This window comes from Cajanus cajan, chromosome 5, assembly GCF_000230855.2.
Source record: "Cajanus cajan strain Asha chromosome 5, NIPB_CcT2T_4, whole genome shotgun sequence".
Lineage (NCBI taxonomy): Eukaryota > Viridiplantae > Streptophyta > Magnoliopsida > Fabales > Fabaceae > Cajanus > Cajanus cajan.
This window is the reverse complement of record NC_138521.1, coordinates 65,375,026-65,391,814: the sequence shown is the minus strand read 5'-3', so window position 1 is coordinate 65,391,814 and position 16,789 is coordinate 65,375,026. Positions and strand designations below refer to the sequence as shown.

General features: G+C 30.1%; 3 protein-coding genes across 3 annotated transcripts; 1 reads left to right on the top strand and 2 right to left on the bottom strand.

Moving 5' to 3' along the window:
- Window positions 1–2,302: 2,302 nt before the first annotated feature.
- On the bottom strand, window positions 2,303–4,574 carry LOC109809781 (flavonoid 3-O-glucosyltransferase). The gene is made up of 2 exons (XM_020373178.3): window positions 3,744–4,574; window positions 2,303–3,480 (listed from the first exon to the last, which is right to left on the bottom strand). Exons 1-2 carry the CDS (start codon window positions 4,234–4,236, stop codon window positions 2,501–2,503), a joined length of 1,473 nt encoding a protein of 490 aa, XP_020228767.1. The 5' UTR covers window positions 4,237–4,574; the 3' UTR covers window positions 2,303–2,500.
- Window positions 4,575–13,899: 9,325 nt separating this feature from the next.
- On the top strand, window positions 13,900–14,705 carry LOC109809264 (CAP (Cysteine-rich secretory proteins, Antigen 5, and Pathogenesis-related 1 protein) superfamily protein). The gene has a single exon (XM_020372519.3). The coding sequence runs from the start codon at window positions 13,999–14,001 to the stop codon at window positions 14,518–14,520; it is 522 nt and encodes a 173-aa protein (XP_020228108.1). The 5' UTR covers window positions 13,900–13,998; the 3' UTR covers window positions 14,521–14,705.
- Window positions 14,706–15,381: 676 nt separating this feature from the next.
- Window positions 15,382–16,345, bottom strand: LOC109809019 (pathogenesis-related protein PR-1). Its single transcript, XM_020372239.3, has one exon. The coding sequence runs from the start codon at window positions 16,315–16,317 to the stop codon at window positions 15,718–15,720; it is 600 nt and encodes a 199-aa protein (XP_020227828.1). The 5' UTR covers window positions 16,318–16,345; the 3' UTR covers window positions 15,382–15,717.
- Window positions 16,346–16,789: the final 444 nt, after the last annotated feature.

The following is a 16,789-nucleotide window of genomic DNA, read 5'->3' as shown; positions in this document are numbered from 1 at the left end:
AAAATCATCTCATTAAAGTGAAATTCTTACAAATGTTCTTGTGCAAGATAACTATTCTTATTTATATATAGAAGTGATGTATAAATTTAATAAATTATACTAATATAAAATAAACTTAAATAAAAAAATATTATTAATAATCATGTTCTCTCAATCTTTACTCTTTTTTTTCTCATTCAACAGTGAATGCCCAAATAGTAGATAGTTGTCATTAGTAAAAATGACCAATAATTAAAAATGTCTCTTAAAGTTTGGACTTATAAAAGATCTAACTCAATTTTACAAAATTAATTTATATGATTTACTTAAGTTGACTATTGTCAATTTGGGACCAAGTTATCATCCTTAGGTTACAATGTGGGATTAAACCATTGGATTTGATTTTTCTAAAGTGAGGGAGTGAACTTTAGAAAATAAAATACTCACAATTGTTGATTATAAAATCAACAATTAAGATTTGTAATAAAATTAATTTTTTGTAAAATAATAAATATATATATATATATATATATATATATATAATGAGGAAGGTTCAAACGACACCGGTGTAACTTTTACTAAGTGTTACACCGCTCAATAACTTTATATTAAATGTGAATTTTGTAAATCTAACCGTTAGATGGAAAGTTCATATCTCTTAAATCATATATGACAAATTTTGTTAAAATTGAACAACAACTTGAAGGTAATCAAAGTGTTCATATTTTAGTATATTTTGAAATGTATATATTACGTTAATTTTGTTTTATGAGAATGAAGTATTAAATCATCTTAGATTAATATAAAATTTGATATATATGATCTAAGAGATATGAACTTTCAATCTAACGGTTGGATTTACAAAATTCACATTTAATATAAAGTTATTGAGCGGTGTAACACTTAGTTAAAGTTACACCGGTGTCGTTTGAACCTCCTCATATATAATTGATTATAATAGTAATTGTTAATTTTTTAATTAATGATCATTGTTGCACTTTATTCTCTAACATGCAATTCTCTCAATTTAGAGGAGTTAAATTCTAAATCATCTCCCTTGAGACAGATAATAGTGACTATATTTAGGCCTAGAGTGTCTTTTTTTTTTTTTTTCATTGGTGCCTATAAATATGTTTGTTTAAGTCCATTTTTTTTTAATTTTTAGTTCTTTTTATTTTTTTATCTATCAAAATTATAATAATGATATCAAAGTTTGAGCTTAAAATTATATGTATACTACTCTGAATCTCTCACAACTAAATTGATCTTAAGAGTTATTTTACTATACTATCAATGTAATACTATTGTTGAGTGGCATTGATCATACGATGGTGTGGAATTATATAGACATGACATTATAATGATGCTATCTTTTAATAATGTGAAATGTCAACAAATTAATTAACATTTTTTTAATAGTATTTGACCCAAAAATTTAAAAATAAAAGGTTTGGATTTTATAAAGATGATTTAAAAAAAAATTATAAAAATAAAAAAAATGCTAAATTACTTTTATAAAAATTATATCTAAGCCTTTATTTTATTTTCATATCTCCATCACTTTTAATTCTGTTGAGTAATAATCAGAAATTGATTCAGATTCCTTGAAAGCTACAAATTAAAACACCTCTTAGTGAATAAAGTATTGTCTTCTTCACGTTGTCATCTGTCCATGCCTTGGAGGGATGTCTCCAAAATCTCCTAAGATCATTTGAAGTAGTACGGTAGGCGATTTTCAAGAACATTGAGTCTTCCAAACATTAATTATAGATAAGGTATGGATTTGTTGATCCTTCTTCCTTGTTTTTAACACAAATGTCTTCTTCTCATTTTGAGACAACTTTTCTTCATTTTGCGAATCCTCTTAGTCTTTCTTTCATTCGAAGACACTATTTTCATAATTAATGTCATATCTTTTGTAAGTAGAAGAAACTATAAAGTAGTATATTCATTTTTTTCCATCTCTCAACCCCTCTAATTTTTTCCCCTCTTAAACCCTTAATGCTTCTCTCAATTCTTTATATATCAAACCAAACTCTAGATATTACTTTGTTAGAGGAAAGGTAAGAGATTCCTAAAAGAGAACTCAAATTCGCTCGATTGCAAATATTGTCAAGTGCATGGGGATATTTATTGCTACAATATAAAATTCTCGATTCAGTTCTTGAACTTCTTAATTATAATTCACTGTAGATATATTTTCTCCATTATCAATTAATTAATTAAAAGTTGCCTAGATCTTTACATGAAAAAGTTAAGAACTATTCTAAATTTTTCTAATTTCAAATTATATATGTCATATATATAGAGAGAGAGATAGAAAGAGAGCACGAAAAATCCAATTTCATTATTTTATTAATTTGCAAGTACAGAAATACAATAAGGAGCCTTTCAAATAACTGAAATATTCATTTCGCTTCCTTTGGGAAAATAAAATCCAAAGTTCCAAGTTGCTGAGTTGCTGTTCTTAAATTTGAACCTTGCAATTGCGCCTGCAAAAACTTCTAAAGTGTAGAATATCTTAATGCTTATGATTATGGTGGCGGCGGCTGAATTTGGTGCGTGCGGCATCAAATGCACCTACGATTTTGCTGCGGAAACCTGCTCTATGACCGTGGTGTTGTGGGTGAATTATCTCATAGTTTGAAGCTGTCACAATATCTGTGAAAGTGCGGAAATTCTTGGTAGAGTCACCTTCAGGTCCCGCTGCTGCCATTGCGGAATCCTTGAGTTCCACTATCTTTTGCCGCATCACCTTCCCATTCTCACTTGACATGATTGACTGCAAAACTTTGACAGTGCCTTCCTTAGTGAAAACCCCGTTTTCAAGTCCCACACCGATCCCCCAAACATGTTCCAGTGTGGCTGTGTTTAAACTCTGGTCTCCAAAAAATGGCCTACTAATAATAGGCACACCACCAACCATACAATCCAAAATGGAGTTCCAACCACCATGTGTCACGCACACTCCAGCAGCTGAGTGCCTAAGGATTTGCATTTGTGGGGCCCATCCAACAACCTTCCCTTGTGTCTTTGTCCTTTCCAAGAACCCTTGTGGCAATTGCTTCTCAGGGTTGCCTCTAAAAGCCCAAATAAATGCATATTTGGTTTCTTCTAGGGCTTCAGCCAATGCAGCCAACTCATGGGGTGGTGGCATTATCACACTTCCAAAGCTTATGTACACTACTGACCCTTCCTCTTGCGTGTTCAGCCACGGCAAGCACCCGTCTTCATCTGCAGGCAGAGACTGTGGCATTGTCAAAATGAATGGACCAACGTTCAGTAGCAATTGGAACTTGCATTCCAGTTCATGTGCAATAGGAGGGTGCACTGCAGCGAAGGAGTTTATGGCAACTGCTGTTGCCCTAGGCAGTGCTGCTCCCATTTTGTGTAACATACTTGAAAAAGGATCTTCTAACTCCTCGGCTACTCCTTCAGGCAAGTCAGAAGGCTTCACCCCAGAGAAACCAGTAAGGAAATCGATTTCTCTGTTTTCACGGACTGCAAAAGAAAGAAAATATTACACATTAATTTCCTCTAAAGTACATGTATTGTCAAATTCAATTCATTTTTAATGTTCAGGCCAACAGCCATAGTCATCCTTAGAAAAACTAAACAAATTAACCAATTCAACCATTCTCTTACAATTTAATAGATTTTTACAAAAACAAAATTTAGATATAATTCATCTAAGTATTCCTTAAGCATTATTCTTAAATCATTGAGAACTTATTTTTCAAACATTGAGAAATTTGTGATATTACCTCCATCGGGGCCCAATGTTTCCCTAATAAGATCGGTGGAAACATGAGCAAGGATAGAATGAGGCCCTGCGGTCCAAAGAGGAACCCACTTTGCGTGCAAGTCATGAGCCAAGTCAGCACAGAACCAAAAGAAGGCATCAGTAAGCAAGCAAGTAACGTTCCTCCCGGTGTTTTTAACGGCTTCGTCAATGGCAGTCTTATAGTTCCCAGGCATGGCCTTGACGAACATGCCAATGGGTTCGAGAGCGTTGGAAGGGACATAGTTATCGGGAAGGCCATCGTGGACGTCGTAGGGCCTTATGTTGAAAAGCTGCTCCTCGTCGAGGCCGGCGAAGACAGAGGCGTTGGACTTTTTGGTGCTGAAGAAGGAGAAGATGACTTCAGGAGCGTCCGCGGCGGTTCTCCTCACCAGGTTAAGGAGAGGTGCCGCGTGTGTGCCATATGGGAACGCTAAAACGGCCACATGCCTGTCGTCGCTAGGGCAAACAGTCATGTTGGCTGCGTTTTGGAGGCACCTCTTCTGGTAGTCACCTTCTCCTTCTTCTTCTTCTTCTTCTTCTTTTCTTCTCTTTCCTTTGAGGTGCTATCTGCCTCTTTTATATTAGGGTTCGCCGGAGAAACATGCGTTTGCTTTGTTGGATAACAGTAATAATTAACTAACTGGATGGTTGGAATGTTTATGTTGGCGCAAAGAGCGTCATGGTGTTTCTGTCTTTGCTGCATGTACGTAGGCGAGCTGCAAACCTCCAACCTGTTTACAACGAGGTATAATGGTCAGTGCTGAATTTTTTTTTTCATGGTTTAGGATTTAACCAAAACTCCCTAAGTATAGCTTCCATGCATAGGAAACGGGGGGTTCTCCTTTTTTTCAGAAGTTTAGTGAGGATCTTAGAGCTTCCAATAAGTATATAGGAGATATTTAGTTAAATATAGGAGACACTTAATTAAGTAAGGGCAATGATTTATTTTAGATACTCCTTTTCTAAATGTCAAATTAACATTTTTAAATTTTTGGATGAGAAATTTTAAAAATTCAAGAAATTTTAAATTTTTGGTATTTGAATTATTTTGATTTCAATTTTTATAATTCTTAAAATATTTTGTTTGGATAAATCAATTCAAATTTCTCAAATTTTAAATTATTGGGTTAGATATGATAATTTGATTCCACTATGGTAAAATTAATTTTAAAATATATTTATATGTTAATATTTTTAAATTAAATTTTATAAAAATAAATATTAGCTAATTTTTAAATATTTAATAATGTTAAAAATTAATATTAGATAATATTTAATAATTTTAAAAATATTTTTGAATATTCAATAATTAAAAACGTTGAAGAGATAAGAGATAAGATAAAATATATAAGTGAAATAAGGAAAAAAAATATGAGGAATTTCAAATTCTTACTTTTTTGGAAGAATTTGAAATTATACTATTTCAAGAAATTTCACAAATGCTTGAATTTCAAATTCCTTATAAATTCTCCATCCAAACAAGGTATTTCACTTCAAAGAATTTAAAATTTCTCAAATAAATAAATTACTTTATTTAAATTTTTCATTCAAACACATTATTAAGTATGTAAGTCGTTATCAAAAAAACATGATTAGGTAGTACGTACAAAAATAGCACGTATATATATACATGATCATCCATTTCTAATCACATATATTTTAAGTTTTTTAATTTTAAAAAATAATAATACTTGATTATATATATCACATATATAATATAATTAGGAATCATGCTACTGCAAATAAAAAAAAAATTATTTGACACTAGAGACATACAATAGGTACTCATAAATATACAGAGAACTAAGAAGGGAGATAAAAAGGATTATTTACGTAGGTGTTTAAAAACTAAAATTTTCATACATCATTGTTCCTTACCATTAATCCATGGGAAAGGGCACTTCGAAGTCAAAATTTAACGTGGGATTTGTTTACCATTGTTTTAAACAAAATGGTTAAAGAATTAAAAGTAATTTTTTATATCAAAACATAATATTTAATATTTATTAAGAGTTATTATTTTGTGCGTGTTAGCTTTCTGGAAAGTAATGTGTGTTTATGTGTTAAATTGTGATGTATTATTGGATGCTCTTCACTTTTTTTATATGTACTATGAACTTGGGTGAAATATATTTTAACTCTTTTTTTTTTTTGTGTGTGTTGCTGTTTATAATTTTCTTTCGATTTTTTTTTTTTGTGTTGTTGTTTGTTTTCACTTGAGTTGGATGTCACTTATAGGTAGGTAGGTTTGAACAAGATAAAGATGATCATGTCAAAGATGAAGCTATAGGCTTCCTTTTGTTTACTACTTTTGAATTTTGTTCTAGTAGTTATGACATTGGAATTTGGAAGATCACATATTTTGTTTAGTGTTATTTTATTTATTCTCGAAAGTTATTGGTTTATCTTTAGTTTTGGACTCATGTAAAGGCTTTTGGAGTATTTATTTTACTTTATTAATTAATTCTGTTCTTTTAACTATAAAGTTTTATTCAAACCTTTTTTTTTTACTGCAGTTTTATTCGGACCTATATATAATTTGTACCTTTTATCCAAGAAAAATATGATTGTGTTTATAGTTTAATTTTTTGTATTTAAGTAATTAAATAAAGAAAATTATTTTGAGATAAAGGCTATCACATTTATTTTATATTCTTTTAAACTTGAGTTCTTGTTTTATCCATTTTCACCTTAAATGGTGAAAAGTTAACTTAAATTTAGTGTTTGAAATTTTTAGGAAACTAATTAGCCTTTCTATGTTTATATGTAAGTGGAAAGAAAAAGGATACAAAACATTGAAAAAAGCAAGTTTGTGAAGATATGATGAACCATTAAGAGAGAGAATAACTTTTTGGCCAAGTCCACGTGCTAAGCGTCTATTCACATGTTTTTAGCCTTAGAACAATGCTTAAAGCAACACTAAGCGTGGAAATAAAGCTCACTTATCACATATTTTCACATTAAGTGAGTGTATTTATGTTTAACATCATAACTCTAAATAAATTCTTTTCTAACGTGTTAAGTATGGAAATATTTATGTTTAGAATTAGGATGTTCACCTACCATTAGTGAAAAGAGGCAAAATATTTTATGACCTAAAAATTAAAGAGATTTGAGGACCGAAGGATTATACAATTTTCTTAGTGTGTAACAATTGAAAGAACTTTCACGACTTCAAGACCAAATTTATTATCAAGTTTGTAGTTTTTCATGTTTATGTATAACTAGGGGATGTATAGTTCTTTACCATGTTTATATATGATTCTTCATTATTGGAGTTTGATGTAACCAGACTTATTTTTATGTCATATTCTACTTTATTAATCTTAATTATTATTTATATTATTTCTCTCTTCTTTACTTAATGTATGTTATGGCTTAATCTCTTCCCTTAACTTAATCATATATGTGGTTTTAATTTTAAACGAGCTAACACTATCTTTAAGAGATGTTTTGTAACTTAACTAGCTTCAAGTTGAGTTTTGGTTACTTTGAGCGAATTTCATTCGTTTAAGTGAACTAATTTGATCTCCTAGGTGTAATATCTGATTTAACTTGTTTAGAGTAAGTTATTGGACACTTTGAGCGAATTCATCCTACTTACAGCGCGTCTAGTTAGCCTTTGGGTGATAGTTTTCCTTTAAGTTGTGTAACTTCCAAAATATATTCTTCATTTGTCAAATCTCAACAAAGAAAAATATTTAATATTAACAATTATATCTTAAAATAAAATTAACTTTTGGTTAAATGTTTTGTAACCAAAAACAAGATTTTAAAGCATAAGATATATTTAATAATTATCTAAAATGAATAAAAAAAATGTATATATATTTGATAATTATCAAAGATAATTAGAAAATGCTTATGAACATTTGAGTCAGGCATGTAAATATGAAGTAAATAGTGTTAGTTATTTATAAACTCTTATTTGTAACATCTTATATAATTATTAATAATAATTGGTAAACAACTCTTAATGACGTGTAATATATAAGTTACATGCATATTACACATTTACGTCATTTACCTACAATATTGTTAGTCTTTTTACAATTCTTCAAAGTATATATCATAAGATCCTTTCACCTCAACGAAAGAATCGCGGAACTTGTAGAAGAAGGAAAGAAAGAAAGTTATTCTCTTACAATTCTTCAGAGTATCATAACAGTTTTCTCACCTCAACCACAAAATCATGAAGCTTGTAGAAGAAAAGAAGAAAAAAAGTTATCGACTTTCAACAGAAATTTGAAAATTTGGAACCAGATTTTTGATAGAAATTTTTTTTATTTAAATTAAATAGAAATATTATAAATGATGAATTTTTGTTCAAATCTTACACAACTATGTACTCAAAATTTGAATACAAGATTATTAATGAAATTAAAATAATTTTAGACACATAATACAGAGTATTAACTAAAATTGGAACAACATTATTTTACTAAAGTTCTCCTTGTTGAAATCTATTTCCTGGGAATCGGGGATTGTAATTGATTAGTTCACAAGTAACAATACAATGATTAGGTGGCGGGGTCTGCTTTCTTTGTTCGTCCGATAACTCAGGCGGGAATTGAGACTCCGAGGATCAAGGCGTTAGTTAATGTACATTAACACACCACAGTTCTCTGCTTTACAAAAGTCCCCTCTCTCTCCTTTTGAATGCCGATGTTCCTAATCAAATGTTAAATACTTAATTCTTTCTTAATCCTATAGATAATGTTTCATCTTGTAGCGAGGCATTTTCAAATGCTTATCATCTATAACTATATTATAATAACTGCTATTACTTTTTTTTGGTAACGTAACCGGTATTACGTTGACATAACTGCATTTTCTTGATTCTTTATTATGTTTTATGTGCAATTTTAAATTCTCAGCCATTTTTTACTCCAATCAAGTTCCTTATTTTTTTATTAAATATATTAAATCTTTATTTTATTTGTTGTTTAATTGCTTATTGAAATAATAGTACATAACTTTTACGTTACGACATACTGCAATACTAAGTAAGTCATCAATCCCAAATTCATTAGGAATTTAGAATTGGCAAAATTGGTTTAAATTATAAGGAAATAATATAAACACGAACAGTATAAATACATTATTGTATGCCGTTCACCCAATTAGAAATTATCACAATCAATAATTTTGTTAACATTTACGACAAATTTTTTAAAAAGAAAATCTGACAGTTGTAAAAAAAAAAAAAAAATCTTTGACACAATTTTTTTATTGGTGAATAATATAATTTTATACCGTGCATAGATTTTAAACTCGTAGTTATTGGATCGGATCATATAATATTAATTGGCCCATTTGCATCATATGATCGAAGGGAAACTCCCCAACTTGCACCACTTGTTATAATTTCAAAATTGATTAGTCTGTTTTGTTGTTTTTTTCTTTTTCATTTTTATACTATAAGTTTAAAATTTTATTTTTTGATAAAGAATACTTTCAAGAATTAATTTTTATTGAGTATTTATTTAATAATTTTGTAATCGTATTCTTACTCATTAATTATTATTATTTAATCAATCTCAATTCAAATTTGAATTAAAAATTAAATTTCGATAAACCATATTATATTAAAAACATATGTTTTTTAAGATGAACTCAAATTTAGTTAATCTATATTTAATTTAAATTATTAATTGTTGAATTTTAATATACTATATCTCATGTTATTTTTAAAAAAAATATGTTCTTGTTCTTCTCAAATATAATTAATTGCTTTAAATAAATTTAGCTAATCCTAATTTAAAAATTTTATATATCCAATTATATATATATATATATATATATATATATATATATATATATATATATATATATATATATGTGTACGTATAATTAATGTGTATTGTTTCATATAATTTACTTTCATAATTTTCTCATTAGTTTTAGAATTTTTTTTCTATATTATGGATTCATATATAATAAATTGAATCTCCGTTATGAATAATGTCGACATATTTCATTATATTTTATTTTTAATATACTTGGTTTCACCATTATTTGATAATAACGATAACATATTTTCTCTTATTTGATTTAACTGTTACTAATAAAATGTTGTAAATTTAACTTTTATTTTTAAATATCAAAGCATGTCTTGATGTGTAATATCGTGAGTATTAAATTGTTGTTGTAGATTTTATTTAATTTAAGAATTTTTTATAAGTTTAGGTAATTTTGTGAGTTTCTTTTAACAGAGATCCAATTTGACTTTAAGAGGAAAAAAAATATAAGATCTTTATTTTGAATTAAGTTTCATAATTAAGTTTAAGTCTCTAGAAACCTAGAGAGAGGAATTATATAGAAAATGATTCTAATCTATGAGTTTCCTTTCCCTCTAACTTTTCTCTAATTTTTCCTTTAACCTCATATTGTGTTGTATATATTGATATTGATTCAGGTTATAGGAACCTAGAATCAAGCTAGTGTAGTCGTGTGGAACTTTTTGAAGTCACATGGGAACTTTTTGAAGGCAAAGGAAGCTAGATTTTTGCTTTTGATTGAGTAATTGAGTTGTATAAGAATGTATGAGTTATATGTTGTATGAATTCCTTTGAGATTCATGGCTGTGTTGAGCAAGTCAGAGTGGGTTACAAATGAAAGTTGGGATTTTGGGTTCATGAAGAAGAATGAGATGATTTTCTATGAAACATTGTTGCATGTTGATTTTTTAGTTGGATTTGAATTACTTTTGTTGAGTAAAAACTATATATAGTGTTGCATGTGTGATTTTGGCTAAGTTTCGGGATGAGATGGACAAAATTCATGATCTGTATAAATGCAAAAATCATGTTGCGTCGGGCACGCCTTCAAAATGTTAGATGACATTTCAACATGAGGCTCTCTGTCTTGGTTGATTGGTGATGTATATGTTGATAGTGTTGAATGTGTTGTGATGTTGACGTTATTACTCTAAGATGTGATTGTACTAGCTAATTGGTAATAGAAGTTATTTGATCAACAACTTAGATTATATAATTTACTTTTATTTAATTATTGTATTTATATCATTTATGTTTGTATAGTTGTTTTACTTTCATATGAATGATATATAGTACATGTTAAGATATCAATAAATATATAAATTTAAGTTATTAATTATCTGTTATTAGTTGATGAGTCATTTAATGTAAGGACTATAACAAGTCATTACATAATGTCATTGAGCATATTACTTTTTTTTTTTGGTTCGTCCCTGGAGTATCCAGGGCCGACAGCAGTGACTAATCTCTTCGCTACGTTGGAGGCACCTCAAAAGGTGGGATAGCTGCCTCAAGATTTAACGCGACTGCATACACAAGGCAGGATTCGAACCCCTGACCTTGCTTAAACATGGATCAACCCCTACCGCTGAACCACACATTTGGGGTTTTGAGCATATTACTTTAATAGTATAGAGTTGTTTCACCTTAATACTTTTAAATTATTTTTTTATATTAATTTGTTTTAAATAGTCAGAACCCATAATAGTTGTACTCAACTTAAATATGATTGTCTCATCTGAATATTTGTTATTTATATTCAAAATAAAAAAATTCTTATTATTATTTTTTAATTTTCTTTATAATACACTATTTTCTCATTATTTATTACTTTTTTTAAATCCTGAAATTATAATTTTATTTTAAAATTTTCCTCTTTATATAATAAGTTTTCTACTAAAATTCGAGTTTTTTAATCTAAGCTTTAAAAAATTTAATTAATATTAATAGATTTGTTTTTTGTCATCTCAATTTTTATCTACTTATACTTTTGATTTTTTTTTATAGTTGCATTTATATTTTTTCTTAAATTAAAATATATACACATGATACGTACTAATTATGTATTAGAAATCCTCAATATGACATAAGATTAAAATGAATTAAATAATTTAATTAGATTAGAAAAAACTATAAATCATGTATTTTAACCTCACACATTTTTTTTTGTTCGTCCTTGGAGTATCCAGGGTTGATAGCAGTGACTAATCTTCTCGCTAGGTTGGAGGTACCTCAAAGGGTGGTCGATAACAGTGACTAATCTCCTTGCTAGATTGGAGGTACCTCAAAAGATGGTCGATAACAGTGACTAATCTCCTTGCTAGGTTAGAGGCACCTCAAAAGGTGGGATAATTAGCCCCAATATTTAACGCGGATGCATATACAAGACAGGTTTCGAATCCCTGACCTTGCTTAAGCATGGATCAACCTCTACCGCTAAACCACATGCTTGAAGTTATTTTAACCTCACACATGTCACAACGAATTCCTTTAGTTAATCAACTGAATAATCTATGTATCACATGACACGGTTATTATTTATGTCAAGCAAACCGACGTTCGTTTAATCAAAAACAATTAAAGAACTAGCATAGGAAATATTTTAATAAAAATTACGCATATATAATTAAGAGATATTATACACGTATCTTAACGGTAAGATTGAAGTATGTACAAAATCATATAATCAAATTCTAATATTATTATTATTATAATTTTTAATAAAAAAAATATCATACAAAAATTTATTAAAAGAATATGATTCAATTGGTTGTGTTGTGTATTCATAAATTGTTTTAAATATTTAATATTGAGTTTGATTATTGTGATAAATTAAAATACTTACAACTAATTATATAACATAATTATTTCTCTCTTTTCTTTATATTGTTTATTAATTTTCAAACTTTTTTCTCTTTTTTATTATAAACAGAGAAAATATAATGGAATAGATGATTATTTAAAAAGTTGGTCAATAATAATTATTAAAAAATTAATTTTTTCTTTTAATAATTAAGATTGTGATGATCCAAAATATACAAAGATAAAAAATAGTTATAAAAATAAACATTTGTTTTATATATTAGTATAAATCTTTATATATCAGTACTATAATTACACGTTTAATTGGAATAAATGTGCGACTAAAATCAAATAACTATAGAGATTTTTTTTCCTAAAAATTCTACTTGATTATTGTCAACAACAACAAAAATCCTACTTGACTTGAGATGGATTTTTTTCAAAATTATAAATAACTATGATTTCTTTTAAAAAAAAGTTACTATACATGTATGCATATTAGTTTCGGAAGAGCAAAAATAATTAATACTTACCATATATATCAAATCCACGATTTTCATGGCAATATATGGTATATATCTATCTATAGTTAAAATCGTTTGCTATCTGATTTTTTTATATTTATTTTGAGAATTTTAAATTTGGTTTCTAAATTTAAATATAATTAAGTTATTTATCTTTTAAAACTTTTTTAATTAGTGTTTTAGTCAGGATAATACATAGATTAAATGTTTATTATATAACTAAAATTTATAATAAATTATATATAAAAATAAATACTATATGTAGATATATAAATTATACTTAAAATTTGTATAATTTGATTTTTAAACATATAAATTATATTTTAGATTTATGATAAATAGTATATATATATATATTAGTAAAATAATATTTTTATTTATTGATGATTTATTTTGAAAGTATTGAAATTTAATTCCTAAATAATTATGATAAATAAAATTTAAATTAAAAAAAATAAAAATCCTCTCACTGAAAAAAAAAATAAAAATATTTTTGTACAAGATAGTTGTTTTTATTTAATATATAGAAGTTAATTCATTTTAAAAATATTAAAATTTAATTCCTGATTAAAGAAAAAATGAATTTGATAAGAAATTAAAAAATGATAAAAATTCTCAAATAAAAAAAAGTTTTTAAAGAGACTCGTGTGAATTTAATCCATATTGGTTGATTCTTTAATGAAAAATTATTTTTGTTAATAGCTTTTCCCGTTAGACGAAACAAAATTATCGTCAAGGCTTAAGCTTTAATTGTATGATTTGAATGAGATGATTAATATTTTTAAACTAGAAAGCATATTAATTTGATGAAAAAGGTTCCTAGAAGAGAAAAGTATCCCATGTGCAAAAGAGGATGGAATCTCAACCCCTTTGGCCTACAAACGTGGAAAAGAATTAATAGCCGGCCAATGAAATTTTAGGGAGAGAATAGAACTAAATAACTGACTATGGACTAGATATTTGTTTTTGTAAGAAAGTAAAAACGGCAATGATTGTGAAACGAACATGGATGCCACCAAGGGCAAAAGTGTTGACAACGTAGCCACCCACACTCATCTCAACTCTCAACTATATAAAGTATAAACAACACAACATCCCACCAACAAAGCATCAAATAATCTCCACCAAAATGAGGCATTCCACATCCACGCATTCTCTAATAGCTTTGTTTCTTTTGCTAGCCACAACCAATGCGACGGTTGTAGTCCCTAACAGTGCTCAAAAGAAAGCAAGAAGCTTCGCAAGCCAATTCCTGGTTCCCCAGAACGCGGCACGTGCGTTGGTGAGGCTGCGGCCGCTGGTGTGGGACCCCAAGCTCACACGCTACGCCCAATGGTACGCCAACCAGAGGCGCAACGACTGCGCCCTCCACCACTCCAACGGGCCTTATGGTGAGAACATATTCTGGGGCAGTGGCACGGGCTGGAAGCCCGCACAGGCCGTTAGCGCTTGGGTTGAAGAGCGCCAATGGTACAATTATGCCCAAAATTCTTGTGCCGATGGGCAGATGTGTGGCCACTACACTCAGGTTGTGTGGAGGAGCACCACCAAAGTTGGTTGCGCCAGCGTTGTGTGTTCTGGTGGTAAGGGTACCTTCATCACTTGTAACTATGATCCTCCTGGCAACTACTATGGAGAAAGACCTTATTGAAATTAAAACACTCTAATTATATATATTCCCTCTAAATCTAGAGAGGCTACTGAGACAACCAATAATGTCATGGGATCCTACGCTCGCTTAGTATTGTTTCTGTTTACCATGTGGCCCTGTCTCACGTACCTACTTTCTATCCCTCTTTTTATTGCTTGCCTAATATAAAATCTAATGTTATTCAATGCTTGCTGCTAGCTTCTGCTGCTTTTCTTTTTAATTTTACTGTCTTTTTTTAAGCCTGTATAGAAAAGTAAGTTGAGATAATTGTTGTCGCCCATACAGGTAGTTTATTTGCTAAAGACACTTCTATCTGAGTAACGTATAATCATTATACGCGAGTATTTGATAAGTCATCCAAAGTTAACATCGTTAATGTAAAAAATGTAATACAGAGAGACTAATTTGGTATAAGAGACGCTGCTAGGATTAAAGTGAAATGTTTTAAATTTGAAAAGAAAATGAGAGATAAAACTTAAATTCTAGGGACCTCTCTCTCTTCAAATTAATAAAACAGACATTTGTACCTATCGAAGGTGGCGGTAATGATAATGATTACACGAAGATCTTTTGAGTGTTGAACTAATGAATAATGATTTGTTTTCGTAACTAAACACAAAATTTACTTTTTAAATTTTAAAATACAAATATTTAAAATTGAGTTGCAAATGAATTAAACTTTATTTTACTCGACCACATTCAAACTAAAAACTTTCGATAACTCCGAACATGTCCTAATGAACAGAGTGTTTGGGGTATAAATAATCGGTTGTGCAAAAACTAACAAAAAGCACAAACTAGCCGCAGGATAATTAAGGTACTAAAATGGCGCGGCAATGCAAGTCAAGTAACTCCGTACTATGAGACAGACAACTGAAGCTGGCATAGTTGACAATCAGATACAATTCACATGGGAGGATAAATATTTTAATTCACTCTTGACTCAGTTTAAGTTCAGGAAACAGATCCCTGCTACTGATACCCTTTTATTTCTTGGACATTGATTTATTGTCCCAAGTAATAATTAATTATTAAAGCCAATCCCATTATTATCCCACAAGTATATACATACATACACTCGCACAATTTATACTCACTGCTAAGGAGTAAGGAGTGAGGAACAAAATTCACACTCAAATAAGCTAGCACTATATATATATATTATCCAATACTATAGTACATGAAAGGCCACATAGTCTAATAGGGTCGCTCTCCAACATAATTGCCGACGGGATCATAATTACAAGTCATGAAGACATCTCCATCGTCACACACAACCCTTGCACATCCAATCCTTCTGGTGCTCTTCCACACTATCTGAGTGTAATGGCCACACATCTGACCCGGCACACAGGTATTAGTGGCGTAGGTATAGTATTTCTCTTCATCAGCCCACACTCTGACAGCATCGCTTGGCGTCCACGTTGAGCCACTGCCCCAGAAAATGTTCTCTCCTAGCTTGAAACCATCTTCTGGGAAAGAATGTTCCAGCTTGCAATCTCCTTTCCTTTGCCCAGCCCACCACCTCGCGTATTGCTCCAGCTGGAAGTCCCACATCAGTGGAAACTCCCACTTGGCTGCTCTCACCAAGTTGTGCCGGAACAAAAACTCTAGCGACTCCGCAATGCAGCCCCAGCATAGCTGCTTTGAAACCTTGTATATGGTCTCATTGTCAGGCCTTTTCTGTTGGCTTAGTTCAGGAATGGAAGACTTGTATTTGGGACTAGTCGAGAGACTGTTGGCATGGCTACTGAAGGTGACAAGGAGGAGCAAAAAGAGGACCAAATGGGTTTCCATGGTGTGTGGCACAAAATTTTGAGTAATGTACCTTCTTAATTTATATGAACTTGCTTTAAGAATATGTGGTTGGAGTATCGCGAGTGTTGGACACTTGCGATTTAGGTGGCGTGAGGAATAATCGCCTATTCATAATTGTGTGCTTAATATTTTAATGTTAATTAGTGCTTCTAAATGTACTAGATTGTGGTTGTGCTGTGGAGATGTAGAGCGTCAGCAAAGCGCATGTGAAGTGTGAAAGTGAGAAATGTGCATGGCATGCTGTGATCGATGATTGAAGGTTTTCCCGTGAGCAAGGTCTCTGTTGTGCCCGTGAGTTCTCTTGTCCGTATTATGGGACCTTGTTGCCCACCATAGTATGTTCTAGAATTAACCACGTGTTGCAACTCAACTCCCAAAGCATGTCCACATGTTTAATGTAAAAAACTATAGTAGTTTACAAACTTGTCCATAAAATTAATTTGCATGTCAC